The following is a 23,293-nucleotide window of genomic DNA, read 5'->3' as shown; positions in this document are numbered from 1 at the left end:
CTAACAACTAGTTTTTGTAATAAGATATTAAAGAGAATATTCATTGAATATTCTCTGCGATTGTACCATTAGGTTGATTAGGGATATGTCTCATATAAATAGAAAAAGAGATAAAGGGATAAAACATGCAACATTCATTTGATAAGAACACTTTTTGAGAAAAAAACTCTCTCTCAACAAAGATACAAACTCTACATTTTTATTAAGATTCCATCATCTATTATTGCATACTTTTCCATCAGATCCGAGAATAGTTCCAATGTTTTAGGACTTGTCTGTCATTCATATCATTCTCCTTATTTACACAAATCCTATTTATTGCTTGATGTTACTCTATTATTGCTCCAATCTTTTGGAATATCAAATGAGCACGGTTTGCAGCCCCCCACCAACATTATCTCACGTTGTTTATGCTAACTAGTTCTGGATATAGAGATATTATCACTAACTAGGTTTAACTCTTTGTTACACAAGATTTACTAGTTTAACCGAAAGTATATATTATTTTTTGGTCAAATAATTTGACGCCGTCTGTGAGGATTTCCTACTTTTATAGTCATACAAATCTTATGATATATACAAGATCACAAGTTCTAAAAAATCTTTTTTTCCTTAAAATCACCAATTAAATACCATGTAAAAGGATGACGTGTATAAAGAAGGATGAATATATTCCATTTCTTCCATCTGTGGTATTTGATTCGCCTCCAAACCCACCTTCACGTCCATTTGAACAATTAGATCTCTTTTTGCCTCATTAGATGACGCCATTCGTTGACATAATATTGAGAGACTATCTCCCTGGTTGGCTCAGTTACAAAAGGATCTATTCTCTCTTTGAATGAATATTAGAATCTTTGAATACAAACATTAAATTAGTGTGTAGGATAAGGAAGCACATCGCCGCCGTCATCCCCATCCAAACCAATAGCGAGTGAGAAATTTAAAGATAGGTCAAAATATAAGGAAATATATAGTATATATATACGCCCCTAAATGCATAATGTAATTTTTTAACGAAGGCCATGTCAAATTGATACCCCTTAGCCAAACAATTCGGGCCAAATCTTGAAGAAAGCTAAAAAGCGCTTCCGGCCCTGTCCCGCAGCTGACTGATTTGCTGCCTTAACTTTAGAAAAATCGTTTTTGTTCTAATGTTTTTTTCTCTAGAAGTAGGTAAAGTAAGAGAAGACTTAGATATATGGCTTCGCCACAACTCCGTATATTTGGAAGAGCTATTCTTGAATTGCATTTTTTGATAATGCTTCTAGATTGCAGAGCTTGTCAATTTTCTTTCCGTATTTTGTATAATTAATATTAAATTTTTTAACATCATCCCAATTATCTCGATTTTTCTTTGGCATCAGTACGATTTGATTAATTTTCGATAATTTTTTTAGACATAATGTAAAAGTCATTAATAAAAGTTAGAGTGCGATTATATGCATAATTGCATAGGATTGCAAAAATCTCTTAACATATTTACTGTTTAAAATGTAATGAATCAAGGAAGAACATGAAAAATAGCTAGAAAAGAGATATATAGATCACATGAATAAAAAGATATTAAGTTGGGACTCAAGAGTAGAGTTTATTTAGAAGATTAGGTATTCAATAAGAGAAATCTAAGTCATATGAGAGGAAAAATATACAATACCTTGTGACTTGCCACTCAAGATGTTGGAACTAATTTAGTCATATCAACTGGAATAGCATAATAGGATTGTGGGTGTTAATTATCTATTCGCTTATAACCGTTTTCGTATTCCCACATGCTAAAAGAAAAAATTTAGTGCTTTGTTATTTTTAAATTTAAAATATAAAATACATTTTTAAAACATAAATTTATTCGGTATGATTCAATATTTTTTGATTTATTTTATAAAATTAAACATCTACCTTAATTATTCGGTACATATATAGATTTATTTAAAATTTATTATTTTATCAAAAGAAACCTAATAATCAGTCTGCTACGATTTGGTCCGATCGATTTAATCGGTTTTAAAAAATTCAATGACGCCCTACTATCAGGGGCGGACCTAGTGATAAAAAAATAGTTAGATTTGCCGGCCTTAGTTATGTGAGACCACTTTTCGCCTTACTCTCTTGCTTCTTTGACTATTGCTCTGGCTAACACTTTCTTTTCGTTTTGACTTGCCTTCCTATCTTATAATCTGGACTTGCATACATTTTACTGTCACGATCCAAAATCAACCGTCATGATGATGCCTATCGTGAAACTAGGCAAGCCATTACTCAACATTTCAACACAGTAAAAACTTTGAAAATAAAGACGGAAGCAATTAATATTTAAGAAAAAAAAACCCTTTTTGAAGCAGAAATAATCCGAAATACGATGCAAACTATCCCAAAAGTGCTCAGTGGGGGTATGTACAGACTCCGGAGGGGTTCTTTCAGCCCAAACGCTATCACAAAATTAGTATAACCGCTGCGGCGTGCAGCCCGATCCCATAACTGTCACTCATAATCAGGATATCGGCCTCACTCAATGATCAATCTCTCAAGTCTCACTCACGGGCTTATAATGTCATGAAAACTCGCCCAAAACAATGATATGATGTATCAATAAATAACAACTGAGACTAAGATATGATATGAAATGAATGAATATGACTGAGAACGAAATATCAAAGAAATCAATAAGGTGATAACAAGAAACGACCACTATGGGTCCCAACAGTATCAACATAAAGCCTAAACATGATATTTAACATGACTGACAACTCAATTACTTTTTCACATGATGAAAATACGAATATCAACAAGATAGAATCACTATACAGTACCATGAAATCAACCATGTCACAATTCTCACGGTGTACGCCCGTCACTTGGCATGTACGACACCTCAATACCAATCACATAACACATAATTCGGGGTTTCGAACCCTTAGAACGAAGTTTAAAAAGTTACTTACCTCAATCCGGGTAAAACTCTACTCCAAAATGCCTTTGCCTCTCAAATCAATCTCCAAACATCCAGAATCTAGCCATAAGCAGTACAATACAATTAATATAAGCTAAATGGATCAATTCCACAAGAAAAATACTAAATTATAGCCAAATCCAAAATCGGCTCAAACCCGGCCCCCGAGCCCATGTCTCGAAATTCGACAAAAGTCACTAAACCCGAAAGCCCATTCACTCACGAGTCTAACCATAATAAATTTATCAAAATCTGACACCAAATGGCCATTTAAATCCCCACAATTCACTCTCCAAATTCTTAGCCTCAAACCTCCAAATTTCACCTCAGAAACACATCAACTGGATGGAAAATTAGTGAGGAAACATTATTATTGAAGAAAAATGAACACAAGGAGCTTACCTCAATAATCTCTTCAAAAACCCTTTCAAAAATCTCCAAAATCCGAGCTTAAAATGTTAGAAATGGCCAAAAATCTCAGAACCTCGCTTAAATAGGTTCTACCCAGGAATTTCCGCACATGTGAAGCTTGAGCTCGCACCTACGCGCCCGTTTGTGTGGAAAAATGAGTGCTTCTGCGCAAACCACTTAGTCCTAACTGCCTCAGCACCTGCGACCTCTGATCCACATCTGCGCTATCGCAAGTGCGGGAAAAATATCGCACATGCGGACTCTGGTGATCTTCCTCACTTCCGCACCTGCAGTCCACCTGCCGCAGCTGCAGCCCGCAAAACCCTCGCAAGTGCGATCACACCAGCTGAGTCCAAACTTCAGGAGTCCCTCAAATCAAACTCCAAGTCCATTAACCACCCAGAATCAACCCGAGGCCCCCAGACCTCAACCAAACATACCAACAAGTCCTAAATCATGATTCAAACTTATTCGAACCCTCAAATCACCTTAAACAACACCAAAAATACAAATTACATACAGATTCAAGCCTAATAAACTTTGAAATTTCCAAATTCCACAAACGTCGCCGAAACCTATTAAATCACGTCCGATTGACCTCAAATTTTGCACACAAGTCATAAATGATACTACGAACCTACTCCAACTTTCGAAAATCCAATCTGACCCCAATATCAAAAAATCCACTCCTGATCAAACTTTCCAAAATTTCCAACTTTCGCCATTTCAAGCCTTATTCTACTACGTACCTCCAAATCATAATATGGACACGCTCCTAAGTCCAAAATCACTTAACGGAGCTAATAGAACCATCAAAATTCAAATTCGAGGTTGTTTACACATAAGTCAATATTCGGTCAACTTTTCCAACTTAAGCTTTCAATTAAGCGACCAAGTGTCTCAATTCACTCTAAAATCTCTCCGGACTCAAACCAACTAACCCGATAAGTAATATAACAACTGTAGAACACAAAAGGAGCAGAAAATAGATTAACGAGGCTACAACTTTCGAAACAACTGGCCGGATCGTTAAATTTACATATAATTATTTTAAGTGATTATTGCTATCTAATTTGAGTTAGACAAGTAGAAAACGGTCTTATACCACTAGTGACCGACCTTTTATTTAATATATAGTACTAGAACTAATTGAGTAGATGCACTAGTGGACGGGGCTTCTTCAACCACAGACTTTTAGCAATAGGTTGATAACACAACAGATCTAGCCGTTCGACAATGGGTTGCTAGCAAATACAATATTTGTGACACCGCAACATAATATATATGAGAAAATATATTAATCTTTTTTTTGTGTGTAAAGAAAAATATTGTTAATCTCCAACCAAACCAGAATTACATTCAAATATCTGTACAAACTAGAAGAAGTCCTTCTAGTCGCAAAACTTGCTATCTATCTTGTCCTATGTTTCTGTTATATATGCTTTCTATCCATTCCCTACTTCTTCTCCCTTCTTTTCTAATGTTATGCACACTTAGTCTAACTCTACCTTTTTGTTGAATCTGTTTGCACACCATTACTGGACTTGGTACTTTACCATTCCATATTGCATCATTCCTAGCTTGCCATATTTTGTACACCAAAGCTGCCACAACTGCTGTGATAAATTTCCTGCACAGTTTTCCTTTGCCATATACCATACATGCCTAACTCATTTGTTCTCAATCCAAGCCATTCCTTCAGAAGTTTATAACATTCCTCTGAGAAATGACATTCAAAGAATAAATGCTGCAAAGTTTCTGTACCTTCCCCACATATTCCACAACTTGTGTCTGTACATACTCCAATCTTTCCCAATTTTTCCCTTGTTAATAACCTTTTATGCATTACCAGCCAACTTATGAAACTATGCTTTGGAATATTAATAGAATTCCAAATCCATCTAGCCCAAGGCCAGTTTTTTATCTCCCCTTTCCTCCAAATATACCCTTTTGGACAGTGTATCTTCCTCCCATTAGTTGCCAGTCATACCCTCTATATCCATCTTTAAACTTTTCTTTCACACTACATATTCTCTTCCAGTACCAACTACAATCTTTTGGAGGTTGGTACTGTTTCCAGCTTGACCCTTTAATGTATATATGATCCACCCATTTCACCCATAGATTATCTGCCTTTTGTGCTATATTCCACACATACTTGGCAATTGCTGCCTTATTCCATATCACATAATCCTTTATCCCTAATCCTCATTTTTCCTTTGGTCAACAAATCATATCCAAAGCAATTAATGGAACTTTGTTTTCCTATTCCCTCTCATCCCATAGAAAGTTTCTACATGCTACAATGATTCTTTTCAGCATATCTTTTGGAAGTATCAAGATTGAGGACCAGTAAGTATGTACCTGTAATAGCACTGAATTTATTAACTGAACTTTCCCAGCATAAGATAGATTTCTGGAGCTCCATGCCTTTATTCTTGCAGTCATTTAATCAACTAGCACTTCACAGTCTATGCTTGACAGCTTCTTTGCTGAGATTAGTACTCCCAAATATTTAAATGGCAGCTTCCCCTTCTGATATCTAGTTACTTCACACAAATCTTCTAATTCCTGCTTTGGCATATTAGCACTAAAGATGTTTGACTTTCCTACATTTGTACTCAACCTAGAAGTCTTTGAGAACGCTTGCATGCCTCTTAATAGAAGAATTACTAATTGGTAATTCCCTTGCAAAACAACAATACATCATCAACAAAACACAAATGATTCGGTTTCAGCCCTTTACATTTGGTGTGGTACCCAAACTCTTCATTTTTGCTACTTTGCTCAGTATTCTTGTCATATACTCCATATAGATAATAAATAACAGAGGTGAGATTGGATCCCCCTGTCTTAGACCACTTTCCCCTTTTATATTACCATACAATTCTCCATTCAGTGCAATGTTATATCTTGTTGTTGTTATGCATGCCATAATCCACTTGATGAACCTTTGAGGAAAGTTCATAGCATGAAGTATTTCTTCCACAAATGTCCATTCTACGGAATCATACACCTTTTAAGATCAATTTTTATCAGATAACTCTGAGTTGTATTTTTTCTGTTATACAATCTCACCAGGTCTTGACATATTAGAATATTTTGGACTAAAGTTCTGCCTACAACAAAGGCACTCTGGCTCTCAGAAATTAACTTAGGCAGCACTAATCTTAACCTGTTACACATCATTTTTGATATCAACTTGTACACTGTGTTACATCCTGCTATAGGCTTGTAGTCTCCCACATTTGTAGCATGAGATCTCTTAGGTATCACTGTTATCACTGTTATCACTGTATGGTTCAACACTTTCAGCATTTCTCCTGTTCGAAATAATTCCAGTACTGCAACCATCACATCTTTCCCAACCACATCCCAGCTATCTTTAAAAAATTTGCTACAATAGCCATCTGGCCCTGGTGATTTCTCACCATTGATTGCCCATAAGGCTCTTTTAACCTCATTTTCTGTAAATTCTGCTTCTAACATTTCCCTTTGTTCTGCTGTTACAATTTGCCCCTGCCTCACCAGACTACTATTTACATGCTCTCTTTCCTTATTGCTTGTACCCAATAATTTGATGTAAAAATCAATGAATGCTTTAGCAATTGCATCCATCTCTATACTGATTCCTTGCTTCCTTCAGTCTCTTATACTTCCTGATTAAGCTTGCTTCTTCCTCTTGCAGGTGCTGGTTCAAAGGCATCTGCTGCAATCTTTGCTGGCATTGCATCAGCTCTTCTTGTATTTGATCAGTCTGCTTTTCAATTTGCCTAAATCTCTCCCTATTCAGCTGTCTTAGTTTACTCTTCAAGCTATTCAATTTCCCTACTAATTCATACATTTTGGTTCCCTTTTTAGTTGTCTTCCATCCTTGTTTAACCTTCTCCTCATAGTCTGGTGTCAAACTCCACATATTAAAATATCTGAATATATATTGCTTCTTCTGATCTCCTGCCCAACTTATTATAGCAGGGCAATGATCAAAAGTCCCTTTATTCCTATAATACACCTCTGAATCTGGAAGAGCCAATATCCATTCATTATTCACCAACACCCTATCAATTCTACTATATACTCTATCAGCTCCACCTTGCTTATTGTTCCATGTAAAGAAAGACCTTGAAGATTTCATATCCTGCAAGGTACATTCCTCAACACATTGTTTGAACTTTCTTATTTCTGACATTGTAACTGGGATCCCAATTCTTTTATCTCTGTGCAAAATGCAATTAAAATCTCCCATGACTGCCCAAGGTCCTGCCATATGCTCATGAATTTACTTTATGTCTTCCCATAATTTCCTTCTAAGTGTTGTATCATTGAAATCATATACCAATGTAACTGCTAATTTCTTCTTTGTGCCTCTATGCTGCACTCCACAATGTATAAACTATTATGTAACTCTATATATAGTTATATCAAACACCATAGTTTTTTATAATAGCCAAATTCTTCCTCCTTTATATTGACTAAGATTTGTACTATGTGACCAACCATTACACAAGTTAAGAGCTGCTCTTTCAGCTTTATCTCTCTTAACCTTAGTCTCCAGAAGGCCAAATAATCCAGCTTGAGAGTTATGCATAAACAGATTCACCTTCTTCTGTTTTTCTGAATTATTCAGCCCTCTGATGTTCCAGAATCCTATCTTATCCATGCTTTGGTGGGATACCCCCACCTTTATCATATTGAACCACCCTTTTCCCTATATTTTCAGTCTCCACTATCACTCTCTGCTACCCTGTCTGACTAGTACTTGCACCCTCTTCACTATATTGCTGTCCTAAAGTGATAAATGCATTATCTATTTTTAGAGGTATGTCTTGTACTACTACATTCTTCCTCACATACTTCCCAATCCTGTATCCCTGATTATAGTTCTGATTCCAACTTTTTCCACTTTTTTATTTTCTACCCTTGCTTCATTTAGCTGCATTTTTATCCCTTTCTGCTCTGTTACCTTCTTTTGTGCTTCCTTTCTTCCTTCCTGCTTCTCTTCCACCCTTTATGTATTGATCACTTGTTGTTGTTCTTTCTTATCTTTTTCTTACTGTATATACTTTCTGCATTCTACAATTTCATGCTCATAGTTCTTACATTTCTCACAAAGTACAGGTTTCCACTTATAATGCACATCTTGCTCTACTATTTTGCCCACCTCATTTTCAAATCTTATACTCGTCGGATATTGTTGATTTAATTTTACCTCCACTAGCACTCTTGCATATGTTAACCTCTCCTTTTTTGTAGTAGCAGTGTCTGCCTTCAGAGGTTTCCAATTAGCCCAGCTATCTTTGTTAATGCCACTTTCCCCCAGTACTTGATGTTTAACCCTGTCAATCTCACCTAAATAGGGATCTTCTCCATTTGTTCCTTTGTTATCTCCATATCTGGTTTCCATGGTTTCACAATAACTGGCTTTCTATCAAACATTTGAACACCTTCTTCTACTACTTTACTTCTACTTTCTGCACTATGAAATCTCACCAAAAATACTCTTCTGTTCAGTTGCGCAACTTTATCAATCCCCAAATCTCCCCAAATTCTCCTGAAATACCCATCCATCACAACCTGAGGTGGATTTGATCCTACCACATAACATACCACAACTGTTGTCCAGTAATCAATCTCATCCTTATAATGTCTGCCATTGTAATTTTCACATTCAACTTTGTATTCTCTTCTAATAGATCAATTCCTTCCTCGATTGGAATTGAACTTGCTACATTACTCCATGACTTAGTACTAGGATCTAGGGCTGTATTCGAACTTGTGATTTTGCTCATTTTTGCTTCTTCTTCCACACTATCTGCCCAGGATGTCCTACTCATCGTTGAAGTTCCTTCATTGCATTTGTTTCCCCCCTTCGGTGTTTCTGAATTGGACAGCAAATTGATATCCAAAGGTATAATCCCTTGGATCGCATTGATGTTCTTCATTTTCTTCGCATCTCCAGATTGCGGTACTCCTGTTCGCATTGGATTCAGTGTCTGGTTACCTTGGATCTTCTGACCTCCTCTTCCCGTCTTCGATTTTCTCGCTATTGTCAGCTTTCGCTGAGAGAAAACCGCTTTCTAGAGAGAGTGTCTTTCAACTAGCTTATCCTATATACTAAAACTTCATCAAATTATAAATATAAATCCATAATTTTAAAGATATAATGAATGTTGTGCTAAATCAGGTTAAATCTTAATTACCCAGCCTCCTACCTCCTGCCCCGGTGTCTGTTTCCACTCGTGCATGAAGGTGAATAAATCTGTAATAATTAAGGTTATAAATTGGCATCTTTTTGGATTGTGACTAGTAAACGAAACCTTTTTGACCTTATCACTACCAAACAATTAATTCCTAATTCCACAACATAAACAGATGGAGCAATATTAGTGAGGTTAAAGTAAAGAAGGTCAAAGTCTCGAACCAAATACCTAAACACTTCAAAGAGGACCACATGAAGTCAAGATACCTCCACTGCACAAATGTGAATTCGAAGCTACCCTAGAGGGATTTATCCGCACCTAAGTTTAATTTAATTTTGTGCGTTACGAGATGGAAAATTGAAATCCGCCTATATAAACTTGTTTACATTGTTAATTTCAAACCCGAATAAAGAATGAAGGTTATAATAGATTGACGGACGATGTAAAACCTCATACTACAAGGTTATATACAAATGGGTCAAATTTGTGTCACATCTCTTGGGCGCATGTTCGAGGGTGAAATTCAAAATAGGCAGATTTACAAGTGGTAATTGAAAAATAGTTATAGTTTTAAAAGTAATCAAAATTTAGTCACTTTTCATGTAAAGATAAATCTGAACGAAAATAATATTCAAAATCCGGAAAATATTCCAGCATAATATACATGAGTTCCAGCATAATATGCTGAAAGTTCATACATATGTGCTCCAATCTCTAGTATATTATGCTGGAACTTTTCGTGTGTTGGAGTTTCAATATAATATGTTAGATGTTCATTTACAGGTGCACCAATCTCCATATATTATGTTGGAACTTTTCGTGTGTTGGAGTTCCAGCATAATATGCTGGATGTTCATACACAGATGCACCAATCTCTAGCATATTATGCTGGAACTTTCCGTGTGTTGGAGTTCCAGCATAATATGCTAGATGTTCATACACGGGTACAACAATTTCCAGTATATTATGCTGGAACTTTCCGTGTTGCAGCAAAATAGTAATTATTAACTTTCCGTGTATTGGAGTTCCAGCATAATATGCTAGATGTTCATACATAGGTACACCAATCTCTAGTATATTATGCTGAAACTTTCCACGTTGCAGCAAAATAGTAATTATTTTTCAATGCCTTTATAAACATTGACTATTTTTCAATTACCAGTCCGAAAATTAGCTAGCTCGTACTGTTTTCACCATATTCGAGGCCCAAAAAGCGCACACACGTGCACTCTAAAAGCAACGAAATTAGTCGACGAGTCAAAGTACAAGAGTTTGCTTTGGAATAAACTATTCGTAAATCCAAAAACAAAAGATTCTGACTTATTAACTTGTGAGAATTATAATGGAAATATTTATATATATATATATTGTCAATTATTTACACTATTTATAACATTATCTAAGTACCAAGTTGCTTACCATAGTTTACATGTATCATTTCGCACTTACTATGTAACTATAGACGTTTAATTGTAATTGACCTTTAAGTACTCAAATAGTGTATACACAGTGTATAAAAGTTAATTTCATATAAAAAGCTTCGAAGAACAAAGATTCGAACTAGTAATATCTCTAGTTTTAAAAGATTACTAATCAATTTAGAGTTACATGTAATTACTTTTTAATTAACATGCATGATTGTACAAATATTTCTTACACCACATAAAACTACTCAAAAGAAAAAGTAAAGGACCTTAATTATCACCCACCTATTTGTGTGTATATAAGTATATAGTCCCTTGTCTATACTCGTCACTAGCAATTAGCAGCAAATGTAATAGGTACATGAACTCTAGTTGTTTACATATATAGAAGATCCAATCTTATTTCCACTTAACTAATAATCTTTGGTTTTTTTGCAGATAATAAGAAGATAAAGATTGGAAATGGAGGAGGAGAAAGCAAGAGAGAGATTAATATACAGTGCAGAGGAAAAAGTAGAGATGAGGAAAGGAGGCTGGACTTTGGATGAAGACTCCAAACTCATCCATTACATCTCCCTACTTGGTCAGGGACGCTGGGATTCCTTGGCTCACTTTGCCGGTACTGTATAAACTCTCTTTATTTCATAACTTAGTTTCATACTTCAACTTTTCATGCACTATCACTGTATAATTACTCCATCCGTCTCGTGTTTCTCTTTTACACACCTCTTAAGATTATACTTCCTCTGTTCTAGTTTATGTGAACCTATTTTCTTTTTGGTGTCCGTTCCAAAAAGAATGAACCCTTTCTAAATTTGGTAACAATTTAGCTTAAAGTTACAACTCTATCCTTAATGAGAAGCTTTTATAATCACACAAATACTCTGGGTCCCATTTGGACTTGTTTAGGACCACAAATTCCAAAAGTCTTCATTTTTTTCTTGAACTCCGTGCCCAGTTAAATAGGTTCACATAAATTGGAACAGAGGGAGTATTAAATAGTCGAGATTTTTTATTGTTTTATCCTTGTTTATGTCTTAAGATATAATTTCTCTTCATTTAATATTTACTCATCATTGAGGTATTTGTAATCTTCAAGAATTATTATTATTATTATTATTAAGGGTAAAATAGAAAAAAAATATTTTAGTCTTAAACTTTTAAATAATTTGAGACAATTATTTTTAGAAATCACGAGAGATAATTTAATTTGAGACGGAGGGAGTACCGTACTATCAAAGTGCACATATTTTGCTAATGCATAGTCAATAGTACCAACCACGGATCCGACATTTAATCTTGACAGATTCTAACTTTTGTATGTTTTTTATAGTTAATTCATTGTACTTTTGAAATTATTGATTCAAGCATATTTACATAATATTTGTTGTAAAATTTAGTAATGTATATATCCATGTCAATAATATTGAGTTCAGTTGAATCAATCATCGTACGACAAAGGCTGCATCTAACCCTAAGCTAAACCATGCAAGCGTTCCGATCCTATATATCAAATGCATGCAATGCTTAAAAGAGATACGTATTTTCATAATTTTCATTCTTTGACATGTACATATAGGGTTGAAGCGTACAGGTAAGAGCTGCAGATTAAGATGGATGAACTACTTGCGTCCGAATTTACGACGAGGAAAACTTACTCCTCAAGAACAGCTTCTTATTTTACTCCTTCATTTTCGCTTTGGAAATCGGTGAGTGTATATCCATCCTCCTTCCTCGATCTCTTTCCTTTATTTATTTTTTCATTTTCATTTTGGAAATCGCGCGATGTGTATATATACTACACTTAACATTTACTTACTTATAAAAAGATGGGCAAAGATCGCAGAACAATTGCCAGGAAGAACAGATAACGAGGTTAAGAATTACTGGAGAACAAAAGTTCAAAAACATGCAAAACAGCTGCATTGCGACGTCAATAGCCTACAGTTTCGAGACTTCCTTTATTATCAATGGCTGCCCAGGCTAACTGAACAAATACGTTCCACGTCATCGCCTCAAGAACAACTCATGTCTTCTTCTTCTTCTACCTCTCACAATAACAGTACAGAAGTAATATTGGAGAATTTTACTTTTCTTCAAGCTGGGATTAATGAATCGACTAACATCACATGTCCTATAAACCAGAGTACTCCAAACGTTGCCCAAGTTACGTCACTAATAGATGATAATATTTGGAATCTCTCGAGCGGTAACTGGACATCATCTGGATTTGAAGATGAATTTTATGATCTTTCAAGCACAGATATGGCGATTTATTCTAATTCTCAGGATCAGTGTCACAGTTGGGCAAGTGCAGGATCAGAAGTATTATTACCAGATGAAACTCTAGGATTGAGTGATGTGGACCTTTGGCTCTTTCCTTAGAAGGGTTGTGATTTAGTTGGCTAGAATTATCTTCAGTCTGGTTTTCTCTTTTCCATGTACATAGTATTTTACCATAGAAGGGGAGCATTGGAGCAACGGTAAAGTTGTCTCCATGTAACCTATTGGTCACGGGTTCCAGCGGTAGAAACAGCTACTAATGCTTGCATTAGTTTGGGCTGTCTACATCACACCCTTTGGGGTGCGACCCTTCCCTGCATCCTGTGTGAACACAGGATGCAAGCTTGTGCACCGGGCTGCCTTTTATAGTATATTATCGCAAATGTTGTGTTTTTATCTAATGCCCATCAACAAGCAATTGATTTAAGGGTGTACTCTCTCTATTCCACTTTATATGACAAAGTTTGAGTATGCATGGAGTTTAAGAAAGAAAGGCTTTTGAAACTTATGATCTAGAATATGTCATAGATCATTTGATCAAGGGCAAAAATGGAAAATATCTAAAGTTAAATTATCTTTAAAATTACAAAGTTGTCATTCATTTTTGAACAAACTAAAAAAAATTAAGTCACATAAAGTGTAATGCAGAGAGAATTTGTTTTCTTTAACAATCCAAATTTGATATACTATTAACTAGAAACCATATGATAACCTATGTATAAGGTATGTGGATGCGTTTTAATATTATCCTACATATTTTTTGGGAAGAAATTGTTGAAAAAATATGACTATATTAACAAAGAACAAAAGCAGAACATAAATAACTTATCAAATAAAAATATTTATTGGGAGTGCGAATAAAGTCTCTTATTGGTAATTAAATAAGATTTGGAACCTACATATAAGATGTTAGGAATTCTTAATGGTTTGAGGCCTGTTGAGGAAAACCATGGGGCCCAAAGCAGATATATCACACCATGTAAGAGTATCTTCGTGTTGGTTTATTCCAACAACTGGTATCAGAATCCAGATTTGACAAAACGAGTATGACGATGGTTGAGTGAAGGCGAGACACTCGATTCGCTTACCTTTACAAGCTTGGAGACGTGTACACAAGAAGAAACTGGTTGGGGGCTTCAATTGCCATAAATACATCTTTGGTACATAGTGAATCTCGGGATTGAGTACTCGTGGATCGTGATAATGGGCCACGTATGTAACTCAGTTAGAGGGAGAGATTATTGGTGTGTGAACAAAGTCTCGCATTGATAGTCAAAAAGATTGAGAACCTACATATAAGATGTAGTGATCTCTTAATGGTGTGAGCTATTGTGAGAAAAACTGTGCAGACTTGACCTAAAATGAATAATTTCACACTATGTAAGAGTGTCTTTGGCTAGTTTAGTCCAGTAATATTATATTGTGGAAGGTCGTTGCCTTGAAAATGATTTCGGCTGACTACCGTTCGTTCCTCAAGGTTCAACAACACCCAAATACGTACACTCATAGCTTAAAGTTCAGAGTTTGCAGAAACACGATTGCCCAAAAACTTATTGAGAAGAACTAGAGAAAGAGGAGAATGTGTTTTTTGTGTTTTTGTAGGAGAGAAATCAAAACCTATATATATACGTAATTAAGGGCAACGGTTAGGTTGTATAGTCAAAATCTAAAACGATTGTAATATTAATTATATTGTTTTTAACATCAGGAATAACATAATAATTGTTGGTATACTCAACAATAATTTTTCCAAAGTCAAATTTGGATTAGGCCTCATCCCGGAGGAGTAGAAGCAAATCCACCAGTTTTGCCTCCAGGACCATTTTTCACGTGTGCGAGCTCACTTCTTTTTACTAACTCTTTATAAATCAAATAAAGGACAACTAATTATAAAGTGAATAAGAGAAGTTAAAAAAAAGAGACTCTTCGTAATCCATGAGGGACAGTTTCCTTCTAATAATAAGACAAAGAAGGACCCGTCTAGCTATAGATTTCGCCAAAATATATTTGGGTTTTTCCGGCACATACATGTTTGTTCATAAATTTTATTCATATTTTGGCAAATTCTCAAAACCCAAAACCCAAGAGTTGGTTTTGGCCCCAAGTATTACTATTACATTTTTTAAAAATTGCCCCAAACTTTTGGAATTTATAAAAAAGCCCACCAATTATTATTTTGTAACAATGCTACTTCGTCTTCTCGGTCATCTGTTAGTGTATTATGTAGTTTATTATAAAAATGATAATTTTGTACCAAATTTATTTATGTTCAGGATTATGGTTGCGATAATATAATAAATGTTATTGATGAAGGTACTGTTGGGTATTTGTGATAGTTTTTAGAACTTGTGGGTATAAGACATGTTTCATGTTTTTTCCAGAAAAAAGTGAAATATAATTTGAAAACTGATGTCCAAACACATTTTAATCTTCAAACCAAACTTCACTCAAATCAGATTTTTCAAAATAAATTTGGGAATCTGTGGCCAAACGCTAGCGAAGTAAGAGGAAAAAGTGATCCAATTTGAAAGCTCTTTCTATGTATTTGGGACAGTTTCAAATAGAGCTCTTTGAGAGTAGAGGTGGCAAAATGGTTAAAAGAAAATAGTTATCCACCCATATTATCTATCAAAAAATAGGTTGGATAATGAACCATTTAAAAATGGGTCGAATATGGATAAAGAACCATATTATCCACTTAGAAAATAGTTAACCAAATGAATAACCAATGGATAACTAATATGTTTAACTTTTACATTTGTAAAGCTTCAAATTGGAGTTCCTCAAGTTTGGAAGACAAAGAATTCTCTCATAAGTGATCATATTTAAGAAGCCATGGATAATATGATTATTCATATTATCAGCACGATAAACTCGTTTTTATCCGTCTCAAATATGGGTCGGGTCGGATAATTTATCCGTTCTGACCCGCTCATATCCGACCCAACCCGACCGTTTGCCACCCCTAATTGAGAGTGTATAGTTTTTTATAGGAATTTTTACCTCCTATAGCAAAGGTTGATACCCTATTTATTTTAAATAAATACCCTTTTAAAAAATTATATTCCATAGCTACCTTTTGATTTTTTATAGCCAAATATCTATTTATGGTTATCTCCTACCTTTAAGCCATAAAATAAGTTTTGTATTATTTTTCTCTCTCCCCTTAAATTTATCGTATCCCCTGCCCCATATCTATTCTCCCTCTCTCTCATCTTCCACCTTAAGCTTTTCAACCACATGCACAAAGCCTATAAACTCTCGATCTGTTTCAGTAGCCGAATCCATCGAACATTTCTCACTACTCAATCAGAACCAGTGTTAAGCAGTCCCGTCCCAACTCAAGAAAACATCACCCGTTTAATTTTAGAACAAAAATCTGCAACTAAAGCAGTTCAAACCTTTAGAAGCTGTTCAAGCCAATATCTTTCAGCGTTGATTTGGGAATACAGAAGTGAGGCAAGACAAGGAAAACCTTACATCTGAACTTGAATTAGAATTGAAAGGCTTAAGGCTAGGGCACAAATGAGTATAGCGATTTTCTCCATTTTGGAGTACAAATTGAGAGGAAAAGAGGGAATCTAGGGAAAAAGGGACCTTTCTTTTTTGGGTTCTTGATTTGGTTCTACTTATCCTCTATCTCGACGAGACGACATTAGGGTTGTTCTTGAACAAAGACGACGGAGTTTGGGGCTGAGCAACTTGAATTTTCTGTTAATATATTTCAATGTATTTCAATGTATCTTGTTGTATTTCCATGTATTTCACTGTATTCATTGTCTTTTTTTCATTGTATTTTAATGTATCCCGCTGTATTCTATGCATTTCATTGTATTCACTATCTTGCTATATGCTATGAATGTATTCATAAGTATTTTTTAATTAATATAATTTATGTATTCAGATGTATTATATAATTTTTCTGAAGATTGCTATGTTTTTTTTTTTTTGGTTGAGAATCTTTTTTATAACTGAAAATACAAAATTTGTGTGTTATAATTGAGTTTGTTGAGTTATATTAGGAGTCTATTATGTTAATTGATTCACTTTTCGTTTTAAAAACAATGTAATTCCCTATTTCACGTCGTGAATACAGTCGAATACAATAATCTGTCCAACTGTAATCCCATGTTTCACTCCATGAATACAGTCGAATACACTCGAATACAACAACTGATTAGCTGGACTTCCCTGATTCACGCCTATTTTTGCTACCGTATTCATGAATACAATAGTTTAAATACATCAAATACATCTTATAACCACAGAAAAAGTATCTATAATCTGTAATATAGCAAATGGTATCTATAGATAGCTAATTATTATTAAAAGATGATACTTTATGAAAATTTCTTATCTTTATATCTTCAGGTAACAAAATGGGGAGAGAATGAATATTTTTGAATTTTCTTAATATTTGAACTTTAATGATGTACAGTCTTAAATGTATTCCCAATAGTTTGCTTATGGTTCTAATTAGGGCTGTGCACGGATCAGATCGGATCGGATTTAGCATATTTCAGATTCGAATTTCGGATTTCGGATTCTAGAAAATGCAATCCGAATCCGATCCGAATTATATCGGATCAGATCGGATTTTAAAGTTTGAATCGGATCGGATATCAGATCATATTATTATGCCTCAAAGTTAAACTAATATGTATATTTTCTTTGTAAAAGAGGCAATACATTAAGAAAAATTCATGTTTATGCAATTATGAGAGTACTATGGTGCCAATATAGCTAAATCTAGCAATTGTAAAGATAATAACTTGGAGGTTGATGTAAATTAAAGTGTAGTATTTATACATGTCCTAATAATTTCGGATTTCGGATTGGATTGGATTAAAATATACCAATCCGAAATTTTAATAAACATAATCCGAAATCCGATCCAATCCGAAATCCGAAATTCAAAATTGAATGGATCGGTTCGGATTTCGGATATCCGATCCGAATGAACAGCCCTAGTTCTAATTTTTAAGTCTCTTGCTCCTTCATATGGTTATAAGTTTGCACCTTGGCACAAAATGAACATTTGGACGGTTAGGCTGATCTGGCGGCTACAAGGAGTCAAATGCCCGAGCTGCGCACCTTTGCTGTTTGCCGCCAAATTTCTACCCTTTCGACGATTAATTTAAACAAAACGATCAACAGTTTTATAGCAAACGGAAACCTCAAAGAAGCGCGCAAACTCTTCGACCAAAGCCCCCACTTAAGAAACGTCGTGTCATGGAATTCAATTATCGCTGGCTACTTCAGATACAGCTGCATCCAACAAGCAGAGTACCTGTTCGACGAAATGCCTCACAGAGATGTCGTTTCTTGGAACACCATGCTTTCCGGATATCGCAATGCTAACAACCCAGAAAAAGTGTATAATTGCTTTCTGCATATGAACAGATATGGAGGCAGACCCAATGAGCTCACTTTCGCAGTAGCAATTAGCTCCTTCTTGCATAAAGATTTCAAGCATTTGGTCCCACAGCTTCATGGTCTTGTGCTTAGTTTAGGGATAAGTCTCAATGTCTTTGTAGGGTCAGCATTGATGAGGGTTTATATTGATTTAAATGATTACAAAGGTTTAGCTCGAGTTTTCGATGAAATTTTGGTTAAAGATGTTACGCCGTGGAACGTGCTGATTTTGGGTTATATGAAATTTGGGTGCACAAGTGAGGCTCAGAGGGCTTTTGATATGATGCCTATGAGAAATACTTTTACTTGGAGTACTTTGATCAATGGGTACATTGAAAACAACAAGCTTAATGAAGCTCGGTCCCTTTTTGATAAGATGAGTGAGAAAGATGTGGTTTCTTGGACAGCAATGATAAGAGGGTATGTGCAGTATGGAAACTTTATGGAGGCTTTGAAATTGTTTAAGGTGATGTTGAGCTCAGGAGCTCGTCCTAATCATTTTACATTTTCAACTGTTTTAGATGCCTGCGCGGGTAACTCTGCTGTTCTTGTGGGTAATCAAGTTCACGCTTGCATCTTGAAGTCTGGTTTCCCTCTTGATGTCGTCTTGTTGACCTCCCTTGTTGACATGTATGCAAAATGTGGTGACATTGACATTGCGTTCTGCATTTTTGAGTCCATTCCTGAAAGGAATTTGGTGGCTTGGAATTCAATCATTGGGGGTTATGCGAGACACGGGCTTCCAGAGAGGGCAATGCAGGAGTTTGAAAGGATGGTCAAGAGTGGTATTAGGCCTGATGAAATTACTTTTATTAATTTGGTCTATGCATGTGGCCATGGTGGACTAGTCGAAGAAGGTGAGAGAATTTTCAACTCTATGGTAACGGATTACAGTTTGAAAGCAGAGATGGAACACTATGCATGTATGGTGGACTTGTACGGAAAGGCAGGTCAGCTTGAGAAAGCAGAGAGATTGATAGAGGGGATGCCTTTTAAGCCCGATGTGGTGGTTTGGGGGGCGTTGTTGGGAGCCTGTGGCTTGCACTCGTGTCTAGAGCTCGGAGAGATTGCAGCAAATGGGATCTACACATTGGAGAATGACCATCCTGCTGTATATTCTGTTCTTTCTAAAATCTACGGTGACAAAGGAGTGTGCAGTGACATAACTGGTTTGGAGAAGTTGATGAAGAATTGGCGCGCTAGAAAGCAGAAAGCTGGTAGTTGGATTTAATCTCCTTCTTCCACAAGTATAACTGTGACAAAAATGGCAGATGCTCAAAACAGTTCGTAAGGAAGTCTTGGCGGGTTGTAAGATTATATTCACGCGGGTTTTCCCTACTACTAACTTCCAGGCTGAAAAAACATTTTAGGTGGAAAATGGCGGAGCAACTAGGAGCAAAATGTTCCAAAGAGCATGACTTGTCTGTTACTCATGTTGTCTCTCTGGATGCTAGAACAAAAAAATCACGCTGAGCAGTGCAGCAAAGCAAATACTTGGTCAACCCAGGTTGGATTGAAGCTGCCAACTATCAATGGCGAAAACCACTCGGAGAAGACTTCCCTGTCAGTACATAGTTATCAGTTTTTTGAACATTGCGTACCACGATCTTAAATAGGAGCTTATATATGGGAAGTCCATGTTAAAATTTGATATATATAGAACAAGTCTCAACATCCATCTTAGATAGGAGCTTATATATGGGAAGTCCAGGTGCAAATTTGATACTGTATATATAGAACAAATATCAATATTTTACAGTCAGGACTGAATTTTGCATGATATAATTTCTAGGAGAACAGCTGAAACAAACATAGAGAAGAAGGATAACAGGGCTACTCGTTGACTAATATGCACATATACCATATATTAGTGTCATATTGGCTAAGACTGACAGTTGCAAGAAGTTTATATATTGCTACTATCTACAGAGTCCTAAAACTGCAAGCTACCAAAAATCTTCTTGCAATTTACTAGTTTTCAAACTACAGCTATACAAAACTTTCATCCTCACTTTTAACGAATATTGAGATCATCCAAAGTGCTGAACTCACCTAAAAGAGATCCATAGTTATCGATGATTGGTAAGCCCAGTTTCAATGAAAATTTAACTTCCCTATTACCTGGAAGTTGGACCCATTCCCCCATCCATAAATCTCCATCTTCTTGACCTTCTTGCTTCTCCCCTGCACTATAATCAGTTGGCATATTGCTTTGCAGCTCGACCTTCTTTGAGCTCTGAAAATCAAATATCTTAGACTGATAAGCATGGAAAGCTTCTTCAGCAGTGCCTATTTCGTGAGAATCAATCCTTTGGTCAGTTCCTCCATTAGATGGATCTGAGATTGGAACATCAATTTCTGACCCACCAGCTGATTCGGACTGAAGTGCTTCGCAATTTACATTTTCATGTCCTTGCTTGACATTGACTAATTTCTCTTTCCCTGCATCTTGCTTAGAATGAGTTTGCTTATTAGTACATTGCTGCTGCTTTTCCTCGACTAGTTTCTGAAACTCGAGCTTCTTAGACTGATAAGCCTGGGAAGCCTCTTCAGCAGTGCCAAAAGTCCCCAACCAAATTCTTTTCTTACTGGTGGGGTTTCTAATCTCAGATGTATATTTCCCTGAATTCTTTCTCTTGTGTACCCCAACGATATGTGTTGGTTTTTGGTGAAAATCGATTCTTTCATTTCTTCTACCCATACTAGCAGTATCTAAGGTTTGATCATTAGCCACAGACAAGGATGCCACAACAGGTGATTCAGGGTGCTGAATTTGATCACAATTCTTTGGTTTATTCTCCTTATTTCCCTGCTGGCGTAATTTCTCAATCTCAGACTTCTTGGACAAATAAGCTTGTGAAGCCTCCTCAATAGTGTCAAAAGTGCCCAACCATACTTTCTTTTGCCTAATTCGGTCCGTAATTACAGCACCATACCTCCCGTCCTTTTGCCTCCGGACTCCAAGTAAGCTTCTCTTGGCTTTAGGATTGCAGCTTGTAGTAATATTACACTCATCAGATGATTCTGTTACATTGACATTAGCCATTAAACATGACGTTTCTTTAGAAGATTCGGGTTCTTTCCCTGATGTCTTGTTCTTGTGAACCTCAACGACATGTCTTGCTGTTTTGTGAGAGTCGACTCTTCCATTTCTTCTATTCACATGACTATCAGTATCTAACGTTTGATCATTAGCCACAGACAAGGATGGCACAACAGGTGATTCAGGCTGCTGAATTTGATTACAATTCTTTGGTTTATTCTCCTTATTTCCCTGCTGGCGTAATTTCTCAATCTCAGACTTCTTGGACAAATAAGCTTGTGAAGCCTCTTCAATAGTGTCAAAAGTGCCCAACCATACTTTCTTATGCCTAATTCGGTCCGTAATTACAGCACCATACCTCCCGTCCTTTTGCCTCCGGACTCCAAGTAAGCTTCTCTTGGCTTTAGGATTGCAGCTTGTAGTAATATTAGACTGATCAGATGATTCTGTTACATTGACATTAGCCATTAAACATGAGGTTTCTTTAGAAGATTCAGGTTCTTTCCCTGAAGTCTTGTTCTTGTGAACCTCAACGATATGTCTTGTTGTTTCGTAATAGTTGATTCTTTCATTTCTTTTACTCACATGGCTAGCAGTATCTAAGGTTTGATCATTAGCCACAGACAAGGATGCCACAGCAGGTGATTCAGGCTGCTGAAATTGTTCAAAATTCTTCTTTGGTTTATCCTCCTCATTTCCCTGCTGGCTTAATTTCTCAAACTCGGACTTCTTGGACAAATAAGCTTGTGAAGCCTCTTCAATAGTGTCAAAAGTGCCCAACCATACTTGCTTATGCCTAATTTTATCTGTAACTACAGCACCATACCTCCCGTTCTTTTGCCTTCGCACTCCAATTAAGCTTCTCTTGGTTTTAGCACTAGGATTGCTTGTAGTATTACAGTCATCAGATGATTCTGTGACATTGACATTAGCCATTAAACATGAGGTTTCTTTAGAAGATTCAGGTTCTTTCCCTGACGTCTTGTTCTTGTGAACCTCAACGATATGTCTTGTTGTTTCGTGAGAGTTGATTCTTTCGTTTCTTCTACTCACATGGCTAGCAGTATCTAAGGTTTGATCATTAGCCACAGACAAGGGTGCCACAACAGGTGATTCAGGCTGCTGAATTTGTTCAAAATTCTTCTTTGGTTTATCCTCCTCATTTCCCTGCTGGCTTAATTTCTCAAACTCGGACTTCTTGGACAAATAAGCTTGTGAAGCCTCTTCAATAGTGTCAAAAGTGCCCAACCATACTTGCTTATGCCTAATTTTATCTGTAACTACAGCACCATACCTCCCGTTCTTTTGCCTTCGCACTCCAATTAAGCTTCTCTTGGTTTTAGCACTAGGATTGCTTGTAGTATTACAGTCATCAGATGATTCTGTGACATTGACATTAGCCATTAAACATGAGGTTTCTTTAGAAGATTCAGGTTCTTTCCCTGACGTCTTGTTCTTGTGAAACTCAACGATATGTCTTGTTGTTTCGTGAGAGTTGATTCTTTCGTTTCTTCTACTCACATGGCTAGCAGTATCTAAGGTTTGATCATTAGCCACAGACAAGGGT

The 23,293-nt window shown here is 36.1% G+C and overlaps 2 protein-coding genes across 2 annotated transcripts; both read left to right on the top strand.

The window, feature by feature from the left end:
• Positions 1-7,340: 7,340 nt before the first annotated feature.
• On the top strand, positions 7,341-13,370 carry LOC104228171 (MYB-like transcription factor EOBI). Its single transcript, XM_009780578.2, has 5 exons — positions 7,341-7,350; positions 7,448-7,506; positions 11,493-11,604; positions 12,565-12,694; positions 12,815-13,370. The coding sequence occupies exons 1-5, from the start codon at positions 7,341-7,343 to the stop codon at positions 13,368-13,370; spliced, it is 867 nt and encodes a 288-aa protein (XP_009778880.2).
• A 4,975-nt stretch (positions 13,371-18,345) lies between these two features.
• On the top strand, positions 18,346-19,914 carry LOC104228172 (pentatricopeptide repeat-containing protein At4g02750-like). Its single transcript, XM_009780579.2, has one exon. The coding sequence runs from the start codon at positions 18,346-18,348 to the stop codon at positions 19,912-19,914; it is 1,569 nt and encodes a 522-aa protein (XP_009778881.2).
• The last annotated feature ends 3,379 nt before the right edge of the window (positions 19,915-23,293 follow it).

The sequence above is a fragment of the Nicotiana sylvestris genome, chromosome 2 (assembly GCF_000393655.2).
Source record: "Nicotiana sylvestris chromosome 2, ASM39365v2, whole genome shotgun sequence".
NCBI classification, from domain to species: domain Eukaryota; kingdom Viridiplantae; phylum Streptophyta; class Magnoliopsida; order Solanales; family Solanaceae; genus Nicotiana; species Nicotiana sylvestris.
The sequence above is the reverse complement of the archived record's forward strand: the minus strand, read 5'-3'. Positions and strand labels throughout refer to the sequence as shown.